Source organism: Vigna unguiculata, chromosome 9 (assembly GCF_004118075.2).
Source record: "Vigna unguiculata cultivar IT97K-499-35 chromosome 9, ASM411807v1, whole genome shotgun sequence".
Classification (NCBI taxonomy): Eukaryota; Viridiplantae; Streptophyta; class Magnoliopsida; order Fabales; family Fabaceae; genus Vigna; species Vigna unguiculata.
The window spans coordinates 15567023-15585246 of NC_040287.1; the positions used below are offsets into that span (position 1 = coordinate 15567023).

The 18224-nt window shown below is 32.5% G+C and overlaps 2 protein-coding genes across 3 annotated transcripts in view; both read right to left on the reverse strand.

The window, feature by feature from the left end:
* The window catches only part of LOC114195919 (callose synthase 10), a 56812-nt gene extending 51386 nt beyond the window's left edge, over positions 1–5426 (reverse strand). Inside the window, exons 1-6 of one of the 2 annotated variants that reach the window (XR_003606599.1) lie at positions 4961–5425; positions 3090–3187; positions 2787–2950; positions 2028–2151; positions 1603–1713; positions 1269–1394 (exon numbers count right to left, since the gene is read on the reverse strand). Coding sequence is in view for 1 of the 2 variants with exons in the window: in XM_028086366.1 (XP_027942167.1) it covers positions 1269–1394; positions 1603–1713; positions 2028–2151; positions 2787–2950; positions 3090–3187; positions 4961–5168 (831 nt within the window). In the remaining variant the exon portion in view is untranslated. Of the gene's footprint in view, positions 1–1268; positions 1395–1602; positions 1714–2027; positions 2152–2786; positions 2951–3089; positions 3188–4960 lie in introns of both variants that reach the window. The other variant, XM_028086366.1, reaches the window with a different exon arrangement.
* Positions 5427–9494: 4068 nt separating this feature from the next.
* On the reverse strand, positions 9495–11507 carry LOC114163488. Its single transcript, XM_028047798.1, has 2 exons — positions 10034–11507; positions 9495–9907 (listed from the first exon to the last, which is right to left on the reverse strand). The coding sequence occupies exons 1-2, from the start codon at positions 11505–11507 to the stop codon at positions 9495–9497; spliced, it is 1887 nt and encodes a 628-aa protein (XP_027903599.1).
* Positions 11508–18224: the final 6717 nt, after the last annotated feature.

Sequence of the window (18224 nt, forward strand, 5' to 3'; positions counted from 1 at the left end):
TCTCAATTGAAGAGTTTGTTAAAATGTGATATTTCTAAAGAGTTTCTCATAATTACTATAGAAATATAGACAATTTTTTAACCTAACAATACTATGTACAACAAGGATCCTTTATTAGGTGATCATGATACCCCTAGCCTTGAAACCACAGATTCATTAAAGCAAACCAAGACAGGAATTTTTTTCCATTGAGCTTCTCCGGTGTTATGGTAGATATCCATGTAGCTAAAATACAAGACCAGAAGAGGGAGTCATATTGACTCTAATGAGGGACAATGAGCTCATAAAGGGAAGAGCATAAGCCCCCTGTTCTAGAAGATGGTAAGGGTACGACCAGGGACAAGGGGCAGACAGCCTCTTTTGAAGAAATAAATGCAGGACATGACAATATTACCCTTTGTCATAATACTATCATAGACACTGACAATGTAAGTGTGCGTATTATTTTTCAGTTTACTAAATCTAAAAATACAGGGTCTGTTTGGGAAGCTATGAAATTAGATTATTTCAATAGTTGATTAAATGCATAACAGATTATTGTTATAATAAACTATAATAAGAATTAGTTTTTGATGTGGGTAAGTTTTGCTAAAAATGGTTTTCAAATAATTAACTTTGTTTTGGATGCAACAAAAAGCCAGCTTTTACATGAAAAAATAGTATGGGTGACGCTGATGATGGGAGAAACTGTTGAATAATAATTGTAAGCAATAAATTCAGATTCAAGAAAACAATTTTTTTTTCAAGAAAAAGTTTTTTTCAGGAAAAAAATAAGCTTATACAAAATTTCATATTTGTGCCTCAAAAAATCTAGCTTACTTTTAAAACGGCTTATTTTCAATCAAACAGCTGAAATTGATGGGAAAAGCATTCTCAAACATGCTCCAAGTGTAAAGCAGCCAGTAGACCATGCAAATTAATCTTAGCTAGTAAAACAGAGCTTAAGTGCGAAAAGAGACATGTAATTTCCAATACAGATGAACAATGTCAGTAAGAGGGCTATTTGGAAATGGAACAGGTAGAAGTCCTATGTTTAGTGTAAGAAAATCCCCTCCTGTTATTTAGTAGTAGCAAATATTCATCTTTTGCTAATTATTGATGTAAAATATTGGGAATGGGAACCACCATTTTGTATCAGTAATAAAACTTTAAAAAAAAATGATCAATCCAGCAGGAACATTGAAAGTGATCTGTTAGTTACCATGCAATTAGCCATGATACACAGCCATAATAAACAGAATTAAAAATTCCCACTAATCATTACAAACCTGAAAACCAAACACAAATTCTAGAAGATCGAACATATCTGCATCCCTTTGTCCAGATACTTTAAATCCAGCAGGAAGACTAGGGAACTGATCAGTATACCTAATTGCAGATATTGCTGCTTTAACCTGATATTGAGAACCAAACCTCAGCTTTAGAAACTACCACAAAAAGTACATGAATTAAAGGGTATTACAGAAATCATGCAGCAACCATAAATGGATGTGTCAATGTCAGCAACTCCTAGTTATTGTCAATACAGTGAACGGGTCAAGTACAAGCTACTTGAATGAAAGAAAGAGAGGACACAGAAGTCTTATAAAGCATTCAACTTACTTCAGGGAAAATTCTGATAGGATTGGTTAACGACGGTGCTTCCAGAGGAATAATATTGTATGGTGTAAGCTCTCCAGATAATGTCACACTTGACTTCTTTAATTTTCTCAACTAAGAAAACAAGAGACAAATATGATGAGTTAATTACAAATCATAATCAGTTAATAAAAAATAAGTTCACTAAGAAGTTTTGCCATGTTCAAATAGAATTTTAAAAGAACCAGATGACAACATTAAGTAAAAAGATTTCTATATTCCTATTTTAGATGTCAATTAGCAATACAAAAAAGAACGACAACTAGTGGCTTATAAATTTGAAAGCAACCAAATTAATCATCAAAATAAAATGAATAATTGAAGCATCCAATGCATAATCAGTAAAGTTAATTTGCTTTATGATAGACATCTTAACACAAAAGGAGTACCTCCTCCATTATGAGTCCTCCAACTCCGCTGGGATCAGCATCCTTACTAAGTGCCTCCAGGACCTCCACTAAAGCCCGTAGTGTAGCAATGATCTTTCTCATTTCTGATGATCTAAGCTTCAACCTACAGTATTAAAACATTTCACACAAAAGAAAAAATACAACATAGATAAATATATATATATATATATATAGGTTTTTAATCAACAAAATCTAAAAAGTAAATAAGAAAGACTTTCTTCATATTTTAAGAATTTTAGTTAGGAGAGGAGAGCAGCCAACAACAGTTTCACTACCGCACAAATTATGTATAAGTATAATTACTCACATATAAGACATAAGAAAAGAAAACTGACAGTCTATCTGCTGTCTTAGCAGTTCAACATTACTATTAGTTTTTGCATATTAACACATTGTATTATTTTTCACCACCTTCAACACAATGACTTCTTAGCCACAGAAACCTTCTGTTGCCTTTTAATCACCTATCTGGAAAAGAAAAATAAACCAAGCCTTGAACCAAAATGAATAAACCAAGACTTGAATTCTGATTGACATATACAAGCAACTCTACAGAACAAACAAGTTGGTAATTTTATCCGTTGAGAAAATTTAAGGCAATAATTGCAAATAAGCATCGAGCTTTATCAACGCAGCGTAAACAGGAAATAACCTCCTTCTATTTTACTGAAGAAATAAACTATATATTTGTAAGTTAAATTAAAAATAAAAAATAAAAAAATTATGGGTTGGACATACTCTCCCAGTGAGGAGCTAAAAGTTCCAGATTCTTGCAATCTCTGTTCTTCTCGTTGGATGTCATCCACTCTATGACGTTGCTTGTAGTGAAGATAAAACTTCCAAAGGTTTTCCATGTCACGATTGCGATCAATCCGAACCCCATCCTTCTTAGCAAGTTTTTGCTAAAGAAGATAGCAAAACGAAAATAATAATTAAGTGAGCTGATAATACCTTTAAATTCAGACAAATAAGAAAATATAAAAAAATCAATTGAAGAAAAAGGTAATGTATCACCGAAAATACACCGATCGTGACCAATACCTTGATTACAGACATTAAACCGGTCTTGAATTGTAAAACTCCCCTACCATCACTGTTGGGATCCAGATTTTGAGCCATACTATATGCCTGCTCGCACACTGAAGATCAAAAGTAAGAGGTCATAATGATGCATATCACAAAAGGAACACTATCAGCTGATTCAAGCTGAACCGATATTAATCTATTATTTATCACGCAACAAATTATGATATCTTTCTTCGTATTTCACATGACAGACACATGAACTCTTAAAATGTGAATTTAGACCTAACTGAACCCTGCAAAGCCAATTTGTAAGTTGAGGATTGTCTCCACTGATATCTCTTTTCAAGCTATATCTCTAACCAATATGGGACTCAAGTTTTCACAATATACCCTTTCACGTCCAGCACTATTGAGTTTGGTACGTGGATAATATGGTGGGTGACCCTTTTAATGGATCTAATACAAACTTTGATACCATCTTAGAATGTGAACTTAGGCATAATTCAACACCACAAAACCAACCTTTTAGGCTCTATCTCTAGGAAATATCATACTTGGCTTTTTCCCAATATGAACATTGAGAAGCTCAAAAGTAATATGGTTTACGTAAAATTTTAACCAATACATGAGAAATATCAGCAATTTAAGTAGAAACTTTAAAGACAATACTTGAGCTAAGAGAATGTAATAGAAGACACATACACTACACACATGTTTATATTGTGGAGTGGTTAACTAAATTTAAATTTAACGTGATCAAGTGATATTATATTTCCTCCCTGGGCTGAAAGAATGCAAATCTTAGGCTTTGAAACCAATCATACTTTCTCTCAGGCTGCTACTACTGCGTCAATTTGGTCTTTTCTCACCATGACTAATATTTAATGATGGCTTCTTCATCACCTTGAAAGAAAAAAATGTCTTCTTACGAGGTGATTAACATCAGGCAACTACTCTTGTAATCATGATGGTACCAACTACGTAAGGTAACTGGAAAAAATAAAATATAATGTGGTCTGACTACGACACACAATTCAGCATACTCTCTGATTTCAAATACATAAAACTCAAGGTCTTAATCCTGCATAATAGACAATTTTGAAAGACAAGAAAAGCACAAGCTACGACAAGTCCATAATAAGAGGTACACCACCCAATATAAAGAGAAAAAATGAAGGCAACTCCAAAGAACATACATAAAAGACGATGTGAAATATTGCAATGTGTTTATAAATTAGACCAACAAACCCCTACCCTTTGTATTCCAGTGAGCTTAGCCTAATCCATGATTGTCAATCTAGCTCCTAATTGACGTTGAATATCCACTAACCAATCAAAAAAGTTCAAATGTAGCGAAACTAAGATCTAGTCACCTACTTTGTCCACTTCAACTTTCCCACTTCTAGAACAGAAAATTCCCATTACAGGACAACATGCGTATCAGGCACTCAGTCCTCCTTCCATCCTTTTAGCTCATAAAATCCCCCTTCCATTTTCATATCCACTTAATTCATCTCACACACAATATCAAACCATGTTCACTTCCGCACTAAACATGACTATCACGACCACCATTTACCTCGTCTAAAAATGACCCTGCCTTCACCAAATACTTCACTTCAGCCACCACTAAATTCAAATTCCCGCTACAAACAAGTTTCACTCACTCCTTAATACTACCAGTTCCGCAAATTAAAAATAAATAAATTAAATAAACAAGCTTAACTTCTAGAAGAGACTCACTCACTCCCCTTACACATAAAACTAACTCCAAGAAACACTATAACGCACGAGCAGATCTCATGTTCACAGACAACGTTAACGCACGCAGCATAGAAACTTTAAACACGCAAACAGATTCCAATTGAGCAAGTTGAAACACTTACAGATCCTAGCAACGTTAGGATCCTCCGATTGAATTTCATCGGCGGCCTGCAAGATCAAATCAATATTGGTAGTTTGAGCGAGCGACGGAGGAACCGCGCCGGCGATTCCACTGGGGACTCTGGCGTGTCCTTGGCCTGCATTCCTTAGCTGCTCCCTCTTCAGTGTCGCTCGAACCAGCTTCTCCCAGTTCTCGCGAGCCCTAACCATGGCGGCGGCGGATTCGCCTGCTCTCTACGAACTCGAACTTCACTGTGTGCTGCGTGCAAGCGCGTTTCCGGAAACAAACGAGGGTTTAGAAACTATATTGCTCAAGGTTTTGTTGCAACGAGAACTTAACTAGTAAGGTTCGCTTCAGAACAGACGCGGATCGAGGGCAATGGCAACGTAACAAGTGCGTAGTTGGCTTTTCCGTTCTTTTTCCTTTTTACTTTTTTGCTCTCGTCCTTTGCTTGTCGTTTTCCGTGTTTTGAAATTTTGAGAATGGATTGAACAAGTATATACTCAAACGCGGAATATTTTTACGCTGCCCTTTTTCTTTTGATGTCTCTTTTGTCCAAAAACGACTGATTCTTTTCCTTCTGCTCACCATAACGGATTTCTTAATGAGTATATAAATATTTTAATCCTGCATTTAAATTTCAGTAGTTTTTCTTTTTAATTAATTTAACACCACATTTGATAATGGTTAATTTAAGAGAAATAATAATTTGCTTAACGGTTTGTTCAAAGAATTAATTGAGTATTAGTTATGTTTTAAAATAAATTAAATTAACTTTTTCGTACGTAGTTGTTAGTATGCGTCCATGTTTAAATCTTTGGTTGAAGACTTCTGATCAACCTTTGAAATTTATTGTTTAGGTCCACTTGGGAAAGAAATGAAATGTGAGAGAAAAAAATAAATAAATAGACGTGAGTTATTAGTGAGAATAAATATTGTTTTAATTAACGAAAAAAAATAAAGGGTGCAGATATTTTTTTATCCATTTGTTTGGTTGGATATAAATATTAAAAGAAATAATATATTTAATGAAAGTAAATTTTTGTCATTATAATAACAGTAAACATTTACAATAATATTTAACTATCTATTTTTAAGTATTTTGAGAATTTGTGTTAGTTATTCTCTTCTTTTTCTTATTATCTCTTTTACATATAATATATTACTTCTATCTAACACGTTTAAATGTCTATTTAAAAATTTTCTATATAATAAAATTTTATTATTTTTTTAACATGTATTTAGTCCTAAATGTAACACCTCATTTAAATAATAACCTTAATTAAATGAAATGTCTCACAGAATAATATAAGAAGCAAAGTCATAGAATATAAACGCTACTCCTTACAGTTTTTCCCATAATACTTAGAAGGAGACTAAGGCACACCACGATGCCAATAACGAGTCAAAGAAAACAATTTAACAGTATAAAAGTATATGTTCTAAGAGCAAGGAAATACATGGGCTATAGCTCTAAAAAAGAATTCATAAAAGGTGGGATCTGGCCCCAAACGAACTAGGCAGCGAAATCTTCATTATCATGTTGACCATGAGGAGTTCTCGTATATGCTCACATCAATAAATTGATGATCATCGCAAAAAGAGAAAACCACACATAGAACACACAAACAAGCAGAAAAGGGTAAGCTAGAGTATAAAACGATTTATCATGCTATTTCATACAATTTTATAGCCAAAGATACATACATCAACCAAACATGTGAGGACTCGCAAACCAGACACTAAGACTCAAGACACGACTTATCCGGATGCATATAATTAGTTGGATTCACCGGATGCTTGCACTTGTGGTGGCCTCTACGGCTCTGGAGAGCCAATTGCCAATGGGTTTCACCCTACCACTCACAAGGTTAGTCTTCAAACATCTAAGGTCATTATCCTGCCAAAGACTAGGGTCTCCTACTACTCACACCACTTGAGTCAGTACACTCTGTGAGACTAACTGACTCTTTAAAGTGTTAGGATGCAATCCTTACTTGAATCCTTACTAAATTATATAATGAGGCACCACCACGAACTTCGTGGAATTACGTCCTAAGTATGAGGCACCACCATGAGCTCCCACTAATAGGGGTCATGGAATTACGTCCTGACCATGAAGCACCACCACGCAACCATCGTGAAATTACGTCCTGACCAATGAGGCACCACCATGAGATCTCACATAGAGTCATAGAATTGCGTCCTGACCAATGAGGCACCACCACGCAACCATCATGGAATTATGTCCTGATCACACCAAAATCATGTTTCTCCAACCAACATAAAGTCATTATACATACTAATTCCATATCACATTTATAACCATCCATCCTTTCATGTTTCATGCCAAGATCATACCAAACGCATTAATCCAGTCCATAACATTAGAGATTTCACGCATATTTGCATACTTCATACTTTAAATAGAGCAAACTAGCCAAATCATACAATTCATAACAATCATGCGAGAAAACAGTGTGGTCTGCGTCAAGTCTCGCTCAAGCCAGAAACCCTCGCTTAGGCAAGAGGAGTGCTCTCGCTCAAGCTGCAGGCTCTCACTTAGGCAGGACTGTGAACAAAGGTCCTGAGGGTTTCACGAATTCTCGCTTAGGCAAGGTCATCTCGCTTGAGCGAGATGGTTTTTCGCGCAAAACTCAATTTTCCGCCTGAGCGGGTACTCAAGCGAAAACCCCTGGGCGAGTTTCTGCCACTCTCGCCTAGGCGAGACGAGCTCGCTTGGGCGAAAATAGCATTTCTTCCTCACTGTTCTACACCTGCAAAACTCGAGATTCATCCAAACAGCAAACCATGCACATTCATTCCATCGTGGACATCACACAAGCACTAGAAATGTAAAACATAACCAAAAAAATAGTTGGATTAGATTTAAAATACGAAACCCTAGCTTTCCTTACCTGGAAAGAGCTAGCAAAAGAGTTCGACACCAAACAGCAGAGCACAACAGCTCTAGGAATAGATTAATGAGTTGAAAAATAGCATAACAGAACAGAAACAAGGTCATTGAGATAAGCCTCAAGGGAAACACAAAAATACGACTAGAGAAGAACTAGTATAAGCTGATAGACAACTTACGTGGAGTCGAAACTGGTTGAGTCAACTTGAGTATGAGTGAGCTCCAAACCCTAGCAGAGCTTTTGAGGAGAGAAAAAAGAGAGTAAGCAAGGTACTGTTTTTGCAAAGTGACAAAAATGAGGGGGGTTAGACTGCTTTAAGGGCTTTGGACACCCCATGGGCCAATCCTATGCCCAACTGATTGGGACATCCCTTAAACATTTGGGTCGAAATATAAGTGGACCTTACACTAAACTTTGATGTGAAATTGCAATTTGTCATGTTCCAAAGTTTGATATAATTTGGTTCAGAAATTAAAAAAAAATAAATAGTTATAGTCAATGGCGGATCTTCAGCCAATATTTTGGAAGTGTCTAAATTTTGGTTGAATTAGTCTTGTGGTCCATTTTTTCGTATAAAAATGTCAAGTTGGTCATGTAATGTTTTTTAGTTTCAATTTGGTTGTAATTTTTTAAAAATTGATGCAATTTAAGTTTTTCGTTAAATTTCTTAAAACGGTGCAAGAATTTTTCACCAAAATTGACACGAAGAATATGTCAATTACACCAACAAAATAAATCATCCTTATTCACAACTTCAATCTCGATGAAATGAAGTGTCGAACATATTTCTCAGTAGATATTGAATCAATAATGTGTCAAACAGTGTTAAAAACTCCAATACTAATATAAGAAGTGTTTGACACGTCAAAAAAAGTTAACATAATTGGGTTAAAAGGACTATATTCATTCATTTTTAAAGTTTAGGGACCAAAATGTATCGAAGTTTCAGACATGGACGAATTCCAATTTTGGGTCAAAGTTCGGGGACTAAAAACATACTTAACCCTTTTTGTTTGCATTCAAACTACTTCATTTCAATGTATATATTTATGAAATCCATAGTTCAACAATATAAATTTACCTTTCTTGATACAGTGGCCAATGAAACTTCATTTTTTTTGGTAAGAACATATGGCGGTCATCGTAGAACTCAAGTAAAACTTTCTCAAACAACATGAGTTTATTGTTCTTTTTGGAAGTTAAAATATTATATCTCTTTCAAACGATGTATGAATCCATGTTCCAAGGCCAATGCTCTTTCAAAAGGCACATAGAGCAATTCATCCAAAATGATGACAATTAGATAATGGAAGCGAGAATGGTTGGTATGTTATAAAAGAACGAGAACAACATAGCGCAATTATCCAAAAGCTAAAGCTCATTCGACTACATACAATTACATAATCACTTAAAATATATTGGTATGGGATCGTCAAAGACCTGTGATGCCCGGATACGGATACGGATATGGACACGACACGGACACAGATACGGAGATACGACGAAATTGAAAAAGTATAAGACACGGACACGACAATATACATATTAAAATCTAATAATTTTATTTCATAATAAAAAAAACATTTAAAATATCATAATGTTTGAGTCTTATATATGTTAATCTTCATCAAAAAATACAACTTCTAATTCTGGTTCATCGAGAGATAGGCTAACAATATCAAGAATTTCATTATCATCCATTGAAAAATCATCTCCAGCAATATCCCACAGGCTAGTTTCCTTTTCCTTGTATTTTGAAGAGTTTCTTGAAAGAAGACGAAGATTACTGTGGACAAATACTAAATCTTCCGCCCTTTTAGGTGTCATCTTATTTCTTTTTAAAGAATGTATAAAAGAGTAGGTGCTCCAATTTCTTTCACAGCAAGAAGAAGAACATGGTTGTCCAAGTAGCTTAAGAGCTATATTTTGAAGTATTGGTGCATGAGATCCATGAATAATCCACCATGACTTTGCATCCATTTTGCCTCTATCCCTTAAAGAGTCCTCATCTGCAAAATCTCCCAATTTACCTGAAAAGTTTGCGAACTCTATTAACATAATATTATAAATTTTAATAAAATATAGTCATAAAGTAATTGAACTACATAATTACCTTGGATTTAAAGAATGAGCAAGGCAATGAAGAGATGTGCTACTTTTAGTCCAACGATCAATCAATATTGAATTTACCACCTCAAAAAAGGATGAATGTTCAACTTCTGTCTTCCTTTCATGTTGGTATATGATCTTTCTAACATTTTCAATCATTGAGTCCCACATTTCATATACCAAGTGAAGAGTAGCCATATCTGTATCTGTTTTTCTGAGAACATCATAAATAGGAGCAGTAAAAGCAAGTATGTAGTCAACCTTCATCCACCAATTATCATTCAATAAAGTTTCTTTCACACATTGTGCACTGTCCACATTGTCCTCTTTATAAGAAGACCAATCATCACTAATAACCATCTCTTGAAGTCCTTTCTTCAAACGTTGAAACCTTTTGAGCATGATAATGGTTGAAGCAAATCTTGTAGAAGCAACAGAAAGCAACCTGAATGAGTTGGAGGTATTGAACATTGACAATCTCATAGAGTGCCCCACAATAAAGTTTTTGATAAATGTAGCATCATCAGCAATTTGTGTGATCCAAAAACATTCTTTATAAGTATCACTATTTCTTTCACAATTTTTTGCTGCACAAATATTTTTCAATGCAAGATTCAATGTATGCACTACACAAGGAGTCCAGTAGATTGAAGGAAATTCTGCTTCTATAAGCATACCTGCTGCCTTACATACAGCTGCATTATCAGTTATAATTTGTACCACATTTTTTGATCCAACCTCCATAATTACATCTCTCATGTGTTTAGCAATAAAATCTTTGTCCTTTATCTCACCAGATCCATCTATTGACTTTAAAAACATTGGACCACTCTCATTGACAGCCATAAAATTTATAAGTGATCTTCTTTGAGGATCAGTCCACCCATCACAAACAATTGTCACACCTTTATCATTCCATGAATCTCTTATGGGTTGTAGAAGATTTTCTACGTGACTTCTTTCTTTTACAAGTAAAGGACCTCTCAATTTATTATATGTTGGTGGTACATATCCACTAAGATTAGAAGTACTGGCAGCATAAGAAAATGCGCTCCTGAAGTGAGGATTTTTTGCTAGATGAAATGGTAGTCCTGCAGAATAAAACATCCTTGCAATTTCATAATCAAGAGTATCTCTAGCTTGGATATTGAAAGAAGCTTCTAAAGGACCTTTGTGTTTTGGATTAACACTGCTATTCATCTGCTTTCCTTCATTAGATACAGATGGTAGAGAGACCTTTTTCTTCTTTGAATTTTCTATTTTCAATGTTGCTTCATTGTCTAATCTTCTAAACTCAACAAGTTTTGATGTAGTCACGTTTGGACAAATTCTAACTCCTGCTCCCGTAATTTTTAGCAAATGAGATCTTACTCGAGTGTAAGATCCATTGAATGATAAATCATAGAAACTGCATTTAATCATATTATTTCCACCACCAGGAGTTTTTCTTAACTTTGTAACATATCTCCACAAAGGTTTCGTTTCATCTTCTTTTTCGATGGCATGACTAGGTATACTCATCTTAATTTCCTATAATAAAATAAATTTTCTATTAAATTAATTTATTTGGGTATAAAAAATAATAATATCACAAACTAAAAAGAAATTATATAATTTAAATGCAAAAAATATTAATTATAACAATAAAAAACTAATATTTTAATTTAAATGGGACAAATATTAAAAAAAAAGATATAATTCAAATAAAAAATAAAAATTTAAATATAAAAAAAATTATTCGCTCTATGTAGATTTGTTTCATTTTACTTTAAACTTATCTTTTTTATTTGAATTTATATCTTAACATTATATAAAGGTGTTTTAAATAATAAAAATATAGCAATAAAAAACTTCAAAACATAAAAAAATGTTATTTTTCTTCTATTCTAGTTAATTTGATCTTATAAAATTTCAACAATAGATATATTGTTCCAGCAATTATACAATTAAATTACATAATTTTAAATTTAATATAATAAATAAATTATAAAATACAATAAAACATTATTTAATAAATACTAACAACATTAACAAGAAAATTGTTCAGATATACAAATATACACTGTATAAGAAAAACTACGATAAATTATTTTTACATAAAAAAAACTATGAAGGATATTTATTTAAATTATAAAAAAGAAAGTTTATAAAGTTACCTTTTCTAGTCTTTCTTTCTTCTTCCTTTGGTTCTGCAACCGTAAAGCAACAACTTTCTTTCGTTCTACAACTGCAAAGCAACAGCTTTCCTTTGTTCTGCAATTGCTAACAAGTTTTCTAATTGTATTTCCTCTCAACTCAAGAACTCCATTCTTTCTTTTGTTTTTGTTACTTGTGATTATAACATCTCATTTTACTCTAATTTATAGAATAATTTATCCTCAACTCAAGAGCTCCCAATCTAGAATAATTTATTTTTGTTTATCATCTTGATTTTATTTTATTTTAATAGAAGGTATGGAAGATTATTTTTTATCTTTTTATTTCCATTTTTATTTAAATTTTTTTGGATTTATTTTAATAGAAGGTATAAAAGATTATTTTTATCCTTTTATTTCCATTTTTTTTAATTTTTTTAGGTTTATTTTAATAAAATGTATGGAAGATTATTTTTTATCCTTTTATTTCCATTTTTATTTTAAATTTTTTGGGTTTATTTTAATAGAATGTATGAAAGATTATTTTTTATTTTTTTATTTCCCTTTTTATTTTAAATTTTTTGGATTTATTTTAATAGAAGATATGAAAGATTATTTTTTATTTTTTATTTCCCTTTTTATTTTAAATTTTTTGGATTTATTTTAATAGAAGGTATGAAAAATTATTTTTTATTTTTTATTTCCCTTTTTATTTTAAATTTTTTAAATTTATTTTAATAGAAGGTATAAAAGATTATTTTTTATTCTTTTTATTTTCTTTTTTATTTTAAATTTGTTAGATTTCCCTTTGTTCTCTAAAAAAATAGAGAAAAAAATATCATACCAATCAAATAAAATATTTGAGTAATAAAGAAAAAATCAAATAAAATATTTGAATAACAAAGAAAAAATCAAATAAAGTATTTGAGTAATAAAGAACAATCAAATAAAATATTATAGTGACACTAAAAGAAAAGGGCGTGAAAAGGCGTGAACAGAGAACCATCTTCCCTCGTAGAAACATTATCAGAGGTGTCCGCCGCGCATCCGAACAGCTATAGGTGTCCGCCGGCGCGTGTCTTCGAGCTGGTCGTGTCTGATCCAGAGAGAAACCTCCGACACTGTGTCGTGCAGGTGTCCGCCGTGCCTCTGCATCCGTGTCCGCTTCAGGAGCGGGAAGCACCGTCCAACCACCGTGTCGGAGCATCACAGTCAAAGACAACACAATATCAAGGACAATGCTTCTGGAGACTAAAAGCCAAGTAGATGTGGGAATTAGAAAGTCTCACATTCTACTCATAAAAGAGTGAATTAGTTAATGCCTTAATGAATATGTTGCAATGTTGGGTGGTTATGAATGGGTAGAGCAAGTAAAAAAGTCTTTAACAGAGGATGGGATGCCAAAGGTAAGTTATAAGTTATTTTACATGTTAGTAAGTTATTGGCAATTTTAACCTTGTTATAATCTCGTAACACATAATCATTTATTTGTAGGTTTATGACAAGTGGATGACTATATTAATATAGGTCACATGATTGCTAGTAGATTTAAGGTTGTATTAGATTCAAAGTTATCATTAATGTATCACTCCAATCAACCAGGTAATAAGAAAGTGAAATTAAACTCTTTTTATATTAATTTTAATAAATTTATGTATGCTTTATTAATTTTTATATATTTTTAATTATATATTATTTTATTTATTTTTATTTATTTTATTTTAAAGTATTATAATCTTTATTTATATTTATAATATATAATTTATCTCTAATTACGCATCGGTCGTATTTATTTAATTAATTAATTATTTTATTAACCTTAATTGCACACATTATTTATTTATTTAATTAAAATTACTTCCGATTATACAATGGACTTATGTATTTATTTAATTTAAATTACCTACAATTGTACACTAGTCCTATTTATGTATTTAATTTAAATTATCCCACTTACATATTTGTCATGTTTATTTATTTAATTTAATTTATCTTCAGTTACGCAATTTATTTATTTTATTTAATTTATGTCAAGTTAAACATTGTTCTTATTTATTTATTTCATTTCATTCATCCCCAACCATGCACTACTACTTTATATTAATTTATATTTTTATTATTATATTTGTTTATAACACTCTAATATTTATTTAAAGTTCTTGTTCTTATTTATATTTTATATTTTATTAATTTAAAACATCATTGTTTATAATTCAATATATATATATATATATATATATATATATATATATATATATATATATATATATATATATATAAAGTAATGAAAATAAAGTATTATGGTTGAAGGTCCAATCATAGATCTTTGGTGTCTGTATTATTTGTTAAGTTTGTTAAGATTGATAATTAAGCCTTATAAAGACCCCACTTCTCTAATATTTTTCTTTCATATGTATCTTGTACAAGTATAAGAAGAACCTCTCTAAGTGGAGAGCTTTTATATAAATTGATTTGTGGTAATATATAGAATAAAGCAATTAGATAGCCATATTGTCCAACTCTTGCAATTTATATAGAAAAGGTATTGTGCTTTCAATTTTGTCATTATACAAGTTGAAGTTCAAATGTAATTTATGGTGATTTCATTTTTTTTCCAAATTATACACATGGACAAATTTTTTATGGAAGAAAGTTCATTTACACGTGACGAAAAACCTATTATCCGAGATATGATTTATAATTTTAGTGAAGGTGACGTAGATCACGACTTGATCTTTAAAGAACATGATCTTTTTTTTTCCAGCACATGCACCCGACCACCACAACCATCTAGTTAATTTTTGAATATCATTGAACATGGTATTGTTGAACATGTATTTTCAAACAAATTATCGTAGCAGGGGTCACGACGGGACGACGAAATAATTATTTTAAAATAACAAAGGAGTCGCCATCATAGTTTATTAAAAAATATTATAGAAAAACCTTAAAGATTTTAGTCTTTGAAACCGAGTTTAGATTCGAGAGTCGGTTACTTGTGGGAAAGGTATTACCACCCCACAATGTTCATCCAAAAACGGTTCCTTTTAATTAAGTGTGCAAAATTAATTCAATTTTTAAAATATTTAGTTTCCTGCAAAAATCAAACAAACAAACAAATACAATATATTAAAGAGAATATTATGAAAATTTCTAGTTGGGTCAGACAAGGATTGACCTTGCTCCTACGTATCTCCATTTGTAATGGAGAATTAGGGTTACGTAGTTCTTTAAAAACTATTTGGAAAAAAGATCTCAAAAACATTTTAAATTTTTGGGAGGTGAACCCGACAAGGACTTGACCTTGCTCCTATGTATTTCCATTTAAAATAGAAAATCAGGGATTACGTAGTTCTAAATAAAAGATTATGAAAAATGATTTTGAAAAGATTTTAATTTTTTTGAAGGTGAACCCAACAAGGACTTGGCTTTGCTCCTACGTATTTCCATTCAGAATAGAAAATCATGGATCACATAGTTATAGATGAAAAAACTATTTAGAAAAGATGGAAGGGTTTGTAAACTTAAATTGTTTTTAAGAGGTTTTGTAAGTTGTAAAAGGTAATTATACGACAAGTCTGAGACCCGACAAGATAATTTAAAAGTATAAAAAATAATGATTATCAAACGAGTTTGGGATTCAACATGAGAATTAAAGTTATAAAAATAATGATTATCAAGCAAGCCCGAGACTCGACATGATAATCAAAGTTATGAAAATTAATGATTATCAAGCGAGTGTGGGACTCGACATGATAATTAAAGTTATGAAAAATCATGATTATCAAGCGAGTCTTGGACTCGACATGATAATTAAAGTTATGAAAAATCATGATTATCAAGCGAGTTTGGGCTCAACATGATAATTAAAGTTGTGAAAGTTAATGATTATCAAGTCAGTCTAGGACTCGACATGATAATTAAAGTCATGAAAACTAATGATTATCAAACAAGTCTGGGACTCGACATGATAATTAACGTTATGAAAAATGATTATCAAGCAAGTCCGGAACTCGACATGATAATTAAAATTATGAAAAATAATTATTATCAAGCGAGTTTGGGACTCGACATGATAATTAAAGTTATAAAAAATTAATGATTATCAAGCGAGTTTGGGACTCCACATGATAATTAAAGTTATGAAAAATCATGATTATCTGTGTGCAGCAGTTACACTTTTTCGCAAAAATACTCAATTCGCATCGCAGTTAAGGCGGTTCTACTTCATTTCTCTATAAAATTCTTCCTTTACAGGTGAATGTCATCCCTTTTGCCTGTAACTGAAACCCCATTTTTGGTTTTGATTGCTTTCATTCCTTTGTTGGCCAAAGTTGAGGTGGTGGATGAGGTGTGGGTTGAGGGAGTCGCTGAAGCAAGGGGTGGGTAAATCCCGTTCTGAATGCTGTTGTCGTTGTAATTTCTGTAGGAAAGGCGCCATTTTTGCACCGATGTTGTGATAGAGGTCGTACCCCACCAAATTAAAACACTTAAAATGCAATATGTGACAGTTGAACCAAGTTGTCTCCCAACGACCAATATTTTTGTCCAAAGCTTCAAATTTCCAGATTCAAACACAACACAATAACACATTAAGCATGAACATAACTTAACCCAAACACATGACTTTGTAAATTAAGCACAAACAGATTCATCACATGCATTCCCGAATTCAGAACAAAGAGACATGGCAGATTTCACAAAACAAGCACAACCTCAAAGTTTCATTGCATTTTTCATCAAGGAGTCAATACACGAATTTAGCTAGACATGGAAAATGGAGCACACAAACTCTTCAAATCTGGAATCACAAAAACAGAACCGAAAACCCTAACTTCAAACTCTCCAAACGTAATTTCAACATCAAAAGACGAATTTAAGAGCTTCAATTAAATGGAAAACGATGCAATGGTATAAAAATAGAAAACCCCATCAATGGGTGTTGTTCCAAATAAATAAAGTCTACAAAACAAGATGCCCAAGCTAGAAAACAAAATCAAAATGTAAAACCCTCAATGGGTGCTATCAAATGTGCATAAAAACGATAAAAACTAGGCAAAAACGTGAAAAATCGCAAGGGGCACTTCCATGGAAGCTTGGAGCACGGAAATGGTGGTTGGAGAAGTGTGCGGCTGGTGCATGGAAAAGAGACCTAATTCTCGTGGTCCCATCACCCCTGCCATAGTAATTACAAAAATGTCATTCTGCCACTCAGAATTACAAAAATACCACTCCTGAGCCTTTAATGTTGGCCCATTCACTCAGATGACGTGGAAATGACGTGGAAATGATGTGGCAATGATGTGGCAAGTCTCTTCAACTAAATATTAATGTCCAAGCTCCAAAATTGCTTCACCCAAATACCTAAAAATAATTAAAAACGAAAATTAGGCCAAATAATACGAAATTAATCCAAATTCGGAATAATGACCCAATAAAGCCCAACCGATGAAAACACACTAAAGATGAACAATTAAGCACTGAACAACTGTCAAATGGGTACACAAGGGCTAGTGGAATGAAAGAAAATAAGGTTACTTGTTGGAGTTTATTTTTGGTCCGTTAGTGCATTTTGGTTTTGGGTGTTTGTTATGTGTTATTGAGTTGGTATTTTTTTAAAGCGAAATGGTTGGGAAACGCAAAAGAAATTCATCATCACAAGAATTGAAGGAGGATGTCAATTGAGGAAAGTCATCTGTTAGCACAAAGAAAAAGGATGTCAATAGAGGAAAGGCACCTGGTAGCAAAAAAAAGCATTTGTGAGTGATGCGAAACCTTGTGATAACAAAGAGGTAACTTAAATGATTAATGTATATATGCGTTAAATTTGGTATATTTGTTACATTGCTAAAGTTTGTGTTAATTTTAAGTTGAAATATATTTTATTTAGGTCCGCATTGAGCACCGCTGCCAAACTAGATACATTGTTGAAGCAAACGCCTTACTTAGCAGTAGTCACCAAGGCATTATTGAATTGACCCCTTTTTCATCATGCCTAAGGATAAAGAAAGAGTTGAACATCAATTGTGCGTTGCTTAGAGAGGTTTTGATTCGGTGGGTTCCTACTGGGAATTCATCCAAGTTAGGCAGCAGTTGGTTAAGT

Excerpts from the sequence above, each read along its gene's own strand:
- LOC114163488 (XM_028047798.1), bottom strand. The coding sequence starts at position 11,507 with ATGAGTATACCTAGTCATGCCATCGAAAAAGAAGATGAAACGAAACCT. Across the intron at positions 9,908-10,033 it reads GATTGATCGTTGGACTAAAA|GTAAATTGGGAGATTTTGCA; the intron begins GTAGCACATCTC and ends CAAACTTTTCAG.